The 13,340-nt window shown below is 42.4% G+C and overlaps 1 protein-coding gene across 13 annotated transcripts in view; it reads right to left on the bottom strand.

The window, feature by feature from the left end:
• Positions 1–13,340, bottom strand: part of LOC109903788 (ubiquitin-associated protein 2-like) — a 52,831-nt gene that overhangs the window by 35,735 nt on the left and 3,756 nt on the right. For all 13 annotated transcript variants that reach the window (XM_020500732.2, XM_031788471.1, XM_020500731.2 and 10 more), the window contains exons 2-3: positions 5,221–5,346; positions 1,813–1,890 (exon numbers count right to left, since the gene is read on the bottom strand). In XM_020500732.2, coding sequence (XP_020356321.2) covers positions 1,813–1,890; positions 5,221–5,304 — 162 coding nt within the window. In that variant the 5' untranslated portion in view covers positions 5,305–5,346. The remainder of the gene's footprint in view (positions 1–1,812; positions 1,891–5,220; positions 5,347–13,340) is intronic.

Here is a 13,340-nt window from a genome sequence, read left to right as displayed (position 1 = left end):
TGATATAAAATGTCAGCTCAGTCTCTGCGCTTTATAGCACTGCATGGGTTTTGACTGACCCTTTTTAACACCTCCCACACACATAATAAGTTGCAAACATCCCTCCCACTAAAATGGACAACTATTGTACATTTGGCTGCCCGAGTAGCACAGCGGTCCAAGGCACAGCAGTGCTTGAAGCGTCACTAGAGTAGTGTCTCCCCCCATGAGGCGATGTACAATTGGCCCAGCATCGTCCGGGTTAGGGGAGGGTTTGGCCGGCCGGCATGTTCTTGTCCCATCGCACTCAAGCGACTCCTTGTGGTGGGCTGGGTGCATGCAAGCTGACACGTCGCCAGTTGTATAGTGTTTCCTCCGACACATTGGTGCGGCTGGCTTCTGGGTTAAGCGAACATAGTGTAACAAAGCAGTGCAGCTTGGCAGGGTCGTGTTTCGGAGAATGCATGGCTCTCGACCTTCACCTCTCCTGAATCCGTCGGGGAGCTGCAGCGATGGCACAAGACTAATTACCAATAGGAAATCACAAAATTGGGGGTACATTTGAGACGACTACGTATTTTGAAAGATGAGATGTTGAGGATTATAATAAATACAACTGTCATACAAGCAAGTCAAACACCTGTGAAAGCCTAAAACCCAGACTATTGTATAACTTAGTAAGTCATGCTGGCAATAGAACAACCCTTCAAATGATACCCACCTGAACCAGATAGATGTTTCTTTAAATAGGCCATTTTTGGATTGTGTAAATAGTAAGTGTTGGCTGGGATGTAGGGTTGTCCCCCAAACAAAACTACAAGTGCATGCTCTAGTTTCAATGGCACAGCTAGGAGAGCTAAACATTTTTATATTTAGTCATTAATGTTTTGTAATTACTTAGGACTGGTCTTCTAGTACCTGCCACTGTAAAACATCCCCACAGCATGATGTACTTTCAGAAGGACAACCATCTCCAGAGAAACTCTGGAGTTGTCAGTGACCATCGGGTTCTTGGTCACATCCCTGACCAAGGCCATTCTCTACCGATTGCTCAGTTTGGCTGGGCGGCCAGCTCTAGGAAGAGTCTTGGTGGTTCCAAACTTCTTCCATTTAAGAATGATGTAGGCCACTGTTCTTGAAGTCCTTCAACGCTACAGAAATTCTTTGGTACCTTTCCCCAGATCTGTGACTCGACACAATCCTGTCTCGGAGCTCAACGGACAATTCCTTCGACCATGTGCGCTGACATGCACTGTCAACTGTGGAACCTTACAGACAGGCGTGTGCCTTTCCAAATCATGTCCAAGCAATTGAATTCACCACAGGTGGACTCCAATCAAGTTGTAGAAACAAGGATGATCAATGGAAACAGGATGCACCAAAGCTCAATTTCAAGTATCATAGCTAAGGGTCTGAATACGTATGTAAATAAGTTTAATACATCAAAAAAAAAAAAAACGTTTTCACTTTGTCAATATGGGGTAGTGTGTAGACTGAAGACACTCTGTATTTAATTAATTTTAGAATAAGCCTGTAACATCAAATGTGAAAAGTCAAGTGGTCAGAATACTTCCAGAATGGAATGTAATGCTTTTCATATTTATTCAGTGAGAAACATTTCAATTTAGCCCTACCCAATTCCCACAAGTGTAAAGGGTTATGGAATATTTTTTGACAATTCTACTTTAAGCTCTAGCTACCAGACCAGAGAAAAAGTGTCAAGAGAGGCTAAGACACTTCTAGATCTCTATGAATTTACACTAATGTAACGGTTCTCCCTTCAGGCAGCAAAAAGGGTCTTAAAGGGCACTGGGATGCCATGTTCGCTCTCACCTGCTTAACTTTTTCTTCAAAATCAGCATCATTGTGGTCCGAAATCATCTGCGCGAGTCGGATCTGCTCAGCAGTGGCCTGTGTAGAGAAGGGTGGAACAACTTCTGAGTGACCACAAATCGCCTTAAAAAAAAAAAGTGACTCAGTCGTCTCAAATGTTATTTATTTAAAATTTAACTAGGCAAGTCAGTTAAGAACAAATTATTATTTACAATGACAGCCTACCAGGGAACAGCGGGTTAACTGCCTTGTTCAGGGGCAGAACGACAGATTTTTACCATGTCAGCACGGAGACTCGATCAAGCAACAAGTACTTTTTTAACACTTGTTTCCCTAATGACATTCAAATCAGCATTGAAAAAAAAGGCAAGTATACGTTTGTTCCACCTGAGCGAGTCTGACCACAAGTCAGAGACCACTATGATGACATACCAAATGGGTTTGATGGATCGCGGTAAAAGAGCAGGAATAAGCTGTCTTTCAATGGTGCGACTGCTGTCGGCATGCAAAGATTATTCAACTTGAATAAACGCTTGGAGTTAAGGATGACAGCAGTGTAGTCCACGGTGATACGGAAATCACTTATTGATATCTACATGGCGCATTGATGTGAATCACACTGCTGCACTCTCCTTCAGCTATTTGCACCTTACGGATTGTGGTCGTTGTGGATGGCTGTTTACAAATCTAATTGTGTATTTCAACCCAATAATGGAGTTTAAGCTGCCTATCAATCATTGTTTTTGAAACCAGTGGACAGCCAGTGAAAAATGCACTCTTGCAACAGCTGCATAGTGAGAATCTGAGCCTATGGAATTAAAGTGAGGCCTTTATTATTGAATCTAATTCATGGTGATGTGAAAAATCCATAGGCCTAACGGACACATGCTCAAACTTTCACACTATTGATAGACAAAGGAGCAATCTGTAGTTAATACATACATTTTTAGACTTAAAACACACTACCTTTCTAAAGTAGACACTGCATTTACAGTAAACGCTGAATGTTGATTCAATCAGAATTGGCAATCTAACGATTCAGCGTCATAAAATTCCACAGGTGGGTGATTCAGACAACATCAAATTGTCCAGAACTCAAGTGCCTTCCACTAGCGCTACCACTACTTTTTTCACTGAAATTAACTAGGCGATTATTTTCAATGCACTAATCAGAAAAGCCTGCAAAGCCCTCTCCTGCTAGAATGAACGATATGCATCTTCTAGTGATCTACTGATATGACAGGTCACATGTCACAAAGAGAGCGATGACAGGGAAGCCATGCTGGTTTGACAGTCTGCCGCCTGTCCTGCCTCCCGGTACCCGTGGCTGGTTGTAGTCTAATTTCTTTACATAGAGGTGGGGGAGAACATGATGCTTCATCTGCAAGTCAAATTTCAAGGCTTGCAGTGCAACAATTGTACTTACATGTACCTAAAATGTGCGAACTGAAAAAATGATGACCAAGTATGTGCGAGTTATGATTTGTAGCTACATTACATGACCAAAGGTATGTGGACACCTGCTCATTCCAGAAATCATGGGCATTAATATAGAGTTGGTCCCCCCTATACTGCTATAACAGCCTGTACTCTTCTGGGAAGGCGTTCCACTAAATGTTGGATCATTGCTGCGGGGACTTGCTTCCATTCAGCCACAAGAGCATTAGTGAGGTGAGGCACTGATGTTGGGCGATTAGTCATGGCTCATTCGGCATTCCAATTCATCCCAAAAGGTGTTCGATGAGGTTAAGGTCAGGGCTCTGTGCAGGCCAGTCAAGTTCTACACCAATCTCGACAAACCAGTTCTGTATGGACCTCACTTTGTGCACAGAGGCAATGTCATGCTGAAACAGGAAAGGGCCTTCCCCAAACTGCACAGAATAGTCTAGAATGTCATTGTATGCTTTAGCATTAATATTTCCCTTCACTGGGCCCAAACCATGAAACAGCCCCAAACATTTATTCCTCCTCCACCAAACGTTACAGTTGACACTATCCAGTCGGGCATCCACCAAACTCAGATTCATCCGTCAGACAGCCAGAGGGTGAAGCATGATTCATCACTCCAGAGAACACGTTTCCACTGATCCAGAGACCAATGGCGGCGAGCTTAACACCACTCCAGCCAACGCTTGGCATTGCGCATGGTGATTTTAGGCATGAGTGCGGCTGCTCATGAAAACCCACTTCATGAAGCTCCCGACAAACAGTTATCGTGCCAACGTTGCTTCCAGAGACAGTTTGTAACTTAGAGTGTTGCAACCAAGAACCAATTTTTTTTTAACGCGCTACATGCTTAAGCACTCATAGTTATGTGAGCTTGTGTGGCAGCCTACCACGCTGCGGCTGAGCCTTGTTGCTCCTGACGTTTCCACTTCAAAATAACAGCACTTACAGTTGAGTGGGGCTCTAGCAGGGCATACATTTGATGAACTCACTAGTTGGAAAGATACGTAATAGGACGGTACCACATTGAAAGTCACAGTTCTTCCATGTTGTCTATGAGGATTGCATGGCTGTGTGCTTGATTTTATACACCTGGCAGCAACCGGTGTGGCTGAAACATAAGAATCCAAATTTTGAAGGGGTGTCCACATACTTTTGTAAATAGTGTATCAACATGATGAAAGGCACCAATCCAACGCGGGAGAAGGCTCATTTGTTATAAAATAATATTACATTTTAGTGTAGCGACATTATTTTTTAAATAACCATATACAATTTTACTATCACATGCCTTCAAGTGATGGACTGTGCCATCCCCGTGGCTTCCGCAATGAATTAGTCCACTGAGACAGGCACGAATCAGAGAGGTGCACCATGAAAAGAAAAATAAATTGCAACTGCTTGACTAAAGAGATTCAGTCGACCAATCGACTAAATAGTCATCTCTAGTATTTACATTGTTTTGTTGACACGGTCGGTTGATTTTTAATGTTAGTTTGAATCTGCTGCTTTAAGAGATGCTGTCTACTACTAGTCAGATCCAAAATCGCACACCACCACTTGACAACTTGAGTGGCACTGTTACCATGGTAACCTCCCACCCTTAAAGTGGCAGATAAAAATGGTCTCATCAGATATTTTAGTCAAGCGACTTGGGTAACAAATAAATTGAGGAATATATCACATTACTTCCTACTAAAATATTTTTTGTTTTAGAAAAATTAAGCATGCTTTTTTGTAAAAACAAACGTAAATAAATATATAAAATAACTATTTTGGCTGGTAAAATAAATACAATTGGAGTGTCTGGTAGATTTGGCCATCTACTTGCCACAGTGGCTGGTGGACCAAAAAGTTCATTTTAGGCCCTGGAAACAAAGAATCAGCTGTTGGGTCTGTGTGTGTGGTAAGTAAGTGCATGACATCCAGTGTGGGCAGAAGGGTCGAGGGCGAGGTACCAACCTGAGGTCTCTGCTTGTGCTGTGTCTGGCCTGTCTGCTGCTCCCAACTGCCGCAGGCTCGGTTTCCGCCCACAGACGTCATCATTTACAGTATATACAAATAACAGTATTTACAAAGGAATAACACCTGAGAAAGAGAGTTGGGAGAGAGGTTCAATGTCAAATTACCATTTGGAAAATCCAACAGACACTAAAACCATGCATTTTTGGTGGTTAGGTGAAACAAATTAGTAAGGTAGGGTTTGGGAACATAACCACGGATTTAAGTGCAAATTATTCACTAATTACAGAATGAATATTGTAAAGTACGACCAGGGTTAGTTAAAAAGTTTTGCAGTTCCTGAGAATCAGTGGCTTAATTAACCTATAAATGAGTGTGGCCTGGTAACAATCTAGAAATAACCATTTTGATTTTCAATAGCAAATTGTTAATGCGCATCTTTCACACGATGTTAGGGATCAAATGTACTACCTAGAAAAACAGTACCCCCCAAAAAACATGGAGTTTAACCCCAGAACTGGGAATAGAGCATAGATAGTGATATCGTAAAGGCCAAGGGCCCGGATCCCAGGAGCTTAGGTTCATCATTAAAATGTTCTTTAGGAGCATTGTTAAATATACTGGTTTCCCAAAACCATAATTATTAACATTGCACTTAAATTGTAATCTAAAACGCCTGCCTCAGACCACTCATAGAACAGCTAAGTGCATCAGATGCATTTTTGCCCTCCTGCGTCAATTACTTTAAAGACAAAGGTCTCTTTTACAAATTGCCCCTGTATACACACATGCATACAGTGCATTTCAAAAGTATTCAGACCCCTTCCTCCACATTGTTACATTACAGCCTTATTGTAAAATTATATATATATATATATATATATTTTTTTTTTTTTTTTTTTTTCCATCTACACAATACTCCATAATGACAAAGTGAAAACCGGTTAAGAAAAGTTTGCAAATGTATCAAAAAACAATATAAAAAGTATTAAGACCCTTGCTATGAGACTCGAAATTGAGCTCAGGCGTATCCTGTTTACCGTAATTTCTGGACTATTAAGCGCACCTGAATATAAACTGCACACACCGAACAATTTTTTAATGTCTTTTGTACATAAATAAGCCGCACATGTCTATAAGCCGCAGGTGCCTACCGGTACATTGAAACAAAATAACTTTACACAGCCTTTAAAAGAAACACAGCTTGTAACAAAAATTCAACAGTAGCCTACCAAGAAAGTCATTGGTCACTATCTTCCTCCTCCTGTGGACAGAAACCATTGAAGTGGGGTGGCAGGGTAGCCTAGTGGTTAGAGAGTTGGACTAGTAACCGAAAGGTTGCAAGTTGCAAGTTCATATCCCCGAGCTGACACGGTACAAATCTGTCGTTCTGCCCCTGAACAGGCAGTTAACCCACTGTTCCTAGGCAGTCATTGAAAATAAGAATGTGTTCTTAACTGACTTGCCTAGTTAAATAAAGGCTAAATAAAAAATAAAAAAATAAAAGTAATCTCCTTCGGTGTCAGAGTTGAATAGCCTCAGAATTGCTTCATCCGATGTTGGATCGTTTTCATTGTCGCTCTCGTCACTTTCATCTGGAGGCAAATTCCCCGCTGAGCTCATGCTGCCCCTTCAACACGCAGCAAGTCCAGCCTTTCAAAACCCGTTGATGATAGTGGATTTTTTGACAATGCTCCACGCTGTCAGGACCCACTGGCAGACTTGACCATAAGTTGCTCTTCGCATGCAGCCCGTTTTAGTGAAGGATTTCTCCCCACATGTCATCATAGCGGAGCGCCACCTTAAATGTATGATTTACACTGATGTCGAGTGGCTGCAAATACTTTGGGCCATCTGCTTTTCTTGCCTCTGAAAGCTTTTGTTGTCTTTTTGCACTGAGTCAGTTCCTCACGCTGCTGTTTCCAACGTCTTATCATCGACTCATTAAGGCCAAGCTCCCGTGCAGCAGCTCTATTTCCTTTTCCAACAGCCAGATCGATCGCCTTCAACTTGAAAGCTGCATCATATGCATTTCTCCGTGTCTTTGCCATGATGAGGGTGACAAATTACTACCGTAATCAGAATAATGGGAAGTTTGAGCGTTTGCGTCACATTATGTGACGGTGCTCAGTTTTTTTGAAAGCGGGAAAAATCCACAAATTAGCCGCGTCATTGTATAAACTGCGAGGTTCAAAGCCTGGGAATAAAGTAGCGGTTTATAGTCCGGAAATTACGGTACATTGATTATCCTTGAGATGTTTCTACAACTTGATTGGAGTCCACCTGTGGTAAATTCAACTGATTGGACATGATTTGGAAAGGCACACACCTGTCTATATAAGGTCCCACAAATGACAGTACATTTCAGAGCAAAACCAAGCCATGAGGTCAAAAGAATTGTCCGTAGAGCTCTGAGAGTAGTGTTGAGGCACAGATCTGGGTAAGGGTACCAAATCTCTGCAGCAATGTCTGCAGTCCCCAACACAGTGGCCTCCATTTTTAAAAGGAAGAAGTTTGGAACTACCAAGGCTCTTCCTAGTGCTGGCCACCCAGGTAAAGATTTGTTTTTTTATTTCACCAGGTAGGCCAGTTGAGAACAAGTTAATTTACAACTGCGACCTGGCCAAGAAGGCTAAGCAGTGCGACACAGAGTTACACATGGAATAAACACACGTACAGTCAATAACAATAGAAAGTCTATACACAGTGTGTGCAAACGGAGTAAGTTGTTAAGGCAATAAATAGGCCATAGTAGCAAAGTAATTACAATTTAGCAATGGAGTGATAGATGTGCAGATGATGTGCAAGTAGAACTACTGGTGTGCAAGAGAGCAATTTGTTCCAGTCATTGGCAGCAGAGAAATGGAAGGAAAGGCAGCCAATGGAGGTGTTGGCTTTGGGGATGACCAGTGAGATATACCTGCTGGAGCGCATGCCAAGGGTGAGTGTTATGACCAGTGAGCTGAGACAAGGCGGAGCTATACCTAGCAAAGACTTAAATGACCTGGAGCCAGTGGGTCTGGCAACGAATATGTAGCGAGGGCCAGCTGACGAGAGCATACAGGTTGCAGTGGTGGTGGTATATGGGGTTTTGATGACAAAATGGATGGCACTGTGATCGACTGCATCCAATTTGCTGAGTAGTGTTGGAGGCTATTTTGTAAATAACAATAATTAATTCAGAACCGTCCAGAGTAGTGATGGTGGGTTGGTGCGGGTAGTGAATGGTTGAAGAGCATGCATTTCGGTTTTTTACTGGCGTATAAAAGCAGTTGGAGACCACGGAAGGAGTGTTGTATGGCATTGAAGCTCGTTTGGAGGTTGGTTAACAGTGTCCAAAGAAGGGCCAGATGTATACAGAATGGTGTCGTCTGCGTAGAGGTGGATCAGGGAATCACCCGCAGCAAGAGCGACATCGTTGATATATACAGAGAAAAGAGTCGGCCCAAGAATTAAACCCTGTGGTACCCCCATAGAGACTGCCAGAGGTCCAGACAACAGGCCCTCCGATTTGATATACTGAACTCTGAGAAGTAGTTGGTGAACCAGTCATTTGAGAAACCAAGGCTGTTGAGTCTGCCGATAAGAATGTGGTGATTGACAGAGTCAAAAACCTTGGCCAGGTCGATGAAGAAGGCTGCACAGTACTGTCTTTTATCGATGACGGTTATGATATCGTTTAGTACCTTGAGCATGGCTGAGGTGCACCGGACTGCACAGCAGAGAAGGTATGGTGGGATTCGAAATGGTCAGTGATCTGTTTGTTAACTTGGCTTTCGAAGACTAGAAAAGGCAGGGCGGGCTGAATATAAGTCTATAACAGTTTGGGTCTAGAGTGTCTCCCCCTTTGAAGAGGGAGATGACCGCGACAGCTTTCCAATCATTAGGGATCTCGGACAATACGAAAGAGAGGTTGAACAGACTGGTAATAGGACTTGCAACAATTGAAGTGGATAATTTAAAAAAGAGAGGGTCCAGATTGTCTAGCCCAGCTGATTTATACAGGTCCAGGTTTTACAGCTCTTTCATAACATCAGCTATCTGGATTTGGGTGAAGGAGAAGCTGGGGAGGCTTGTGCAAGTAGCTGCGGGGGATACGGAACAGTTGGCCGGGGTAGCCAGGAGGAAAGCATGACCAGAGGTAGAGAAATGCTTCTTGAAATTCTCGATTATTGTGGTTTTATCAGTGGTGACAGTTTTTCCTAGCCTCAGTGCAGTGGGGAGCTGGGAGGAGGTGCTCTTATTCTCCATGGACTTTACAATGTCCCAGAACTTTTTGGAGTTAAGGCTACAGGATGCAAATTTCTATGAAAAAGCTAGCCTTTGCTTTCCTAACTGACAATGTGTATTGGTTCCTGACTTCCCTGAAAAGTGGCACATCTCAGGGACTATTCGATGCTAGTGTAGTCCGCCACAGGATGTTTTTGTGCTGGTCGAGGGCAGTCAGGTCTGGAGTGAACCAAGGGCTATATCTGTTCTTAGTTCTACATTTTTGAAAGGGGCATGCTTATTTAAGATGGTGAGGAAATTACTTTTAATGAACGACCAGGCATCGTCTACTGACGGGATAGTCAATATTCTTCCAGCATACCCGGGCCAAATCGATTACAAAGGCCTGCTCGCAGAATTGTTTTAGGGAACATTCGACAGTGATGAGGTGTGGTCATTTGACCACGGACCCTTAGCTGATGCAGGCAATGAGGCAGTGATCGCTGAGATTCAGATTGAAAACAGCAGGTTTATTTGGAGGGCAAGTTGGTCAGGATAATATGACGGTGCCCATGTTTACAGATTTGGGGTTGTACCTGGTGGGTTCCTTGATAATTTGTGTGAGATTGAGGGAATCAAGCTTAGATTGCAGGACTGCCGGGGTGTTAACTTTTTATGGCTGCAGGGGCAGTGTTGAGTAGCTTGGATGAAAAGGTGCCCATATCAAACGACCTGCTCCTCATAGCCATAGTTGCTAATATTCGCATATTATTATTATTAGTATTGGATAGAAAACACTGAAGTTTCTAAAACTGTTTGAATGATGTCTGAGTATAACAGACCTCATGAAATCCCCCTGAGATATGAATGATGTTGCACTGCCTATGGGTTCCACTAGATGTCAACCATCAATAGAAATTATAATGTTGTGGGAGTGAATGAGAGCAGAATATATATCAGCTGTCCATCAAGCAGCCATTTTGTGATCCCACTTTTTCCTCATGGTAGTCACTTGCGTTCCATTGCTCACGAAGACAAGAATACTCCGGTTGGAACTTTATTGAAGCTATATGTTAAAAACATCCTAATGATTGATTCTGTACTTAGTTTGAAATGTTTCTTCGACCGGTAATATCACTTTTTGAAGTTTGTCCGATATAACGCTGACCAGAATTAGCATTTGGATATGTATACCAAACGCTCTAACAAAAGAAGGTATTTGGAGATAAGACATTTTCGAACAAAAACATTTATTGTGGACCTGGGATTCCTGCCATCTTTGCGGCTGTGGTGTTAAATTGAGCGCCGTCTCAGATTTCATGCATTTATTTTTCCGTAAAGTTTTTTTGAAACCTGACACAGCGGTCGCATTAAGGAGAGGTATATCTATAATTCCATGTGTATAACTATATTATCATCTACATTTATGATGAGTATTTATGTTGAAACAATGTGGCTATGCAAAATCACTTGATGTTTTTGGAATTAGTGAATCTAAATAGCCAACTTAAACTAAATTATTTTTATATAAATATGAACTTTATCAAACAAAACATGCATGTATTGTGTAACATGAAGTCCTATGAATGTCATCGGATGAAGATAATTCAAGGTTAGTGATTAATTTTCTTTATTTCTGGTTTTTATGAAGGTTATATTTTGCTGGAAAATGGCTGTGCTTGTGATTTGGTGGAGACCTAACATAATCGTTTGTCGAGCTTTCGCTGAAAAGCCTATTTGAAATCGGACACTTTGGTGGGATTAACAACGAGAATAGCTTTAAAATGATGACACATGTATGTTTTAGGAATTTTAATTATGAGATTTCTGTGGTTTGAATTTTGGCGCCCTCTATTTTCACTGGTAGTTGTCATATTGATCCTGGTATCGGGATTGCAGCCATAACCGGTTAAGTATATCCCAGTTTAGGTCACCTAATAGTGCAAGCTCTGAAGATAGATGGGTGGCAATCAATTCACATATGGTGTCCAGGGTACAGCTGGGAGCTGAGGGGGAGATTAATTTTTAAAATTAGAAGCTCGAGCTGTTTGGGCATAGACTTGGAAAGTATGACAGAACTTTGCAGGCTAACTCCTCCCCCTTTGGTTGTTCTATCTTGACGGCTAATGTTTTAGTTGGGGATGGGAATCTCAGATTATTTGGTGGCCTTCCCAAGCCAGGATTCAGACACGTCAAGGACATCACGGTTGGCGGAGTGTGCTAAAGTACTGAGTAACAAACTTAGGGAGGAGGCTTCTGATGTTAACATGCATGAAACCAAGGCATTTACGGTTACAGAGATCAACAAATGAGAGCGCCTGGGATTATACAGGGCCTGGGTTAAAACCTCTTGGAGATCGGGCTGAATACTGCCCCCTTTGGAGGAAGTGCGTGCCCATAGTAAACAGAAATTTATTTTGTCAAAAATGTCTAATATATGCATATAATAATTATTATTGTTGAATAGAAAACTCTAAAGTTTCTAAAACCGTTTAAATTATGTCTGTATGTAAAGCCGGAAATTTGAGTAGCATTTTTCGAAAATGTCGTCATTGTAAACAGAGATTTATGGATATAAATAGCATATTATTGGAAAAAAAACGTACTGTGTAACATGTCCTATTACTGTCATCTGATGAAGATTTTCAAAAGGCTAGTGAATGATTTATTTTTTAATCCTGCTTTTATAATTTTATATTTTCTGGGACAAAATGGCCGCCGCAGGTCTTTTGTTTCGGTGGTGGTCTAATATAAATGTGTGGTGTGTTTTCGCCATAAAACATTTTAGAAATCTGACTTGCTGGGTAGATGAACAAGGTGTTTATCTTTCATTTGAGCTATTGGACTTGTATAGGCGTGGAGGTTAAATATTTCTAAGAATATTTTTTCGCATTTTGCGTTATGGTAATGAGCTGAGCCTGTAGTCACGATCCCGGATCCGGGATGGGTAGTATCAAGAGGTTTTAACCTCCACATCAGCCAGGGAGGAGTATGATGAGGGTACAGCTAAAGACCATCAAAACTGGTCGTCTTATGGGTTGGGGACAGAATAAAAGGAGCAGATTTCTGGGCATGGTAGGATAGTCAGGGCATAATGTACAGACAGGGGTATAGTAGGGTGCGGGTACAGTGGAGGTAAACCTAGGCATTGAGTGACGATAAGAGGTTGCATCTCTGGACACTAGTTATGCTGGGTGAGGTCACCGCATGTGTGGGAGGTGGGACAAAAGAGGCATCTGAGGCATGTTGAAACAATGATAACTATTCTAAACAACAGTATACAAGGCATATTGACATTAGAGAGAGACAAAGCAAGGCATAAAGCAATCACAGGTGTTGATTGGGAGAGCTAGCTAAGACAATGGGTAATCAGCTAAGACAGCAACAACAGGTAAAATGGCGATGAATGGGCAGAGGGTCAGTTAACTACACACAGGGCCTGAATTCGAAGCTGGGGCCGACAGAAACAAAATGGAGTACTGTGATTAATGAACAGTCCAGCAGGCATCAGCTATGTAGCCAAGTGATCATAGGGTCCAGTGAACAGCAATAGATGAAACAGGGAAGCCGCTAGGTAGTCGTTACTACGCTAGCAAGAGGAAGACACAGAAAAAAAGTTAGCTGGCCCAGGGCTAGTAGAAGCGTCTGCTCCGACGTCCGGCAAAGACCGGTTGAGGGCACAGTGGATGGAATAACGTCGGCAAACCGGTTGTGATGGAACGGCGGCGCTCCGTATTGACAAAGGGTCTAGGCCAGTTGGCAAAAGAGGTATTGTAGCTGGAGTAATTTTGTTTGCTAGCCGTGAGACGCACCTGGCTCGCGGCTAACTGGTGCTAGCTTCAGGACAGGGGCATTAGCCACTATACCCACTCGGAAGAAGCGATGATCTAATGCAAAGGTCCTGAGCTTAC

Source organism: Oncorhynchus kisutch, linkage group LG14, assembly GCF_002021735.2.
Source record: "Oncorhynchus kisutch isolate 150728-3 linkage group LG14, Okis_V2, whole genome shotgun sequence".
Classification (NCBI taxonomy): Eukaryota; Metazoa; Chordata; class Actinopteri; order Salmoniformes; family Salmonidae; genus Oncorhynchus; species Oncorhynchus kisutch.
Note: the sequence above shows the minus strand (reverse complement) of the source record. Positions and strands in the feature narration are given on the sequence as shown.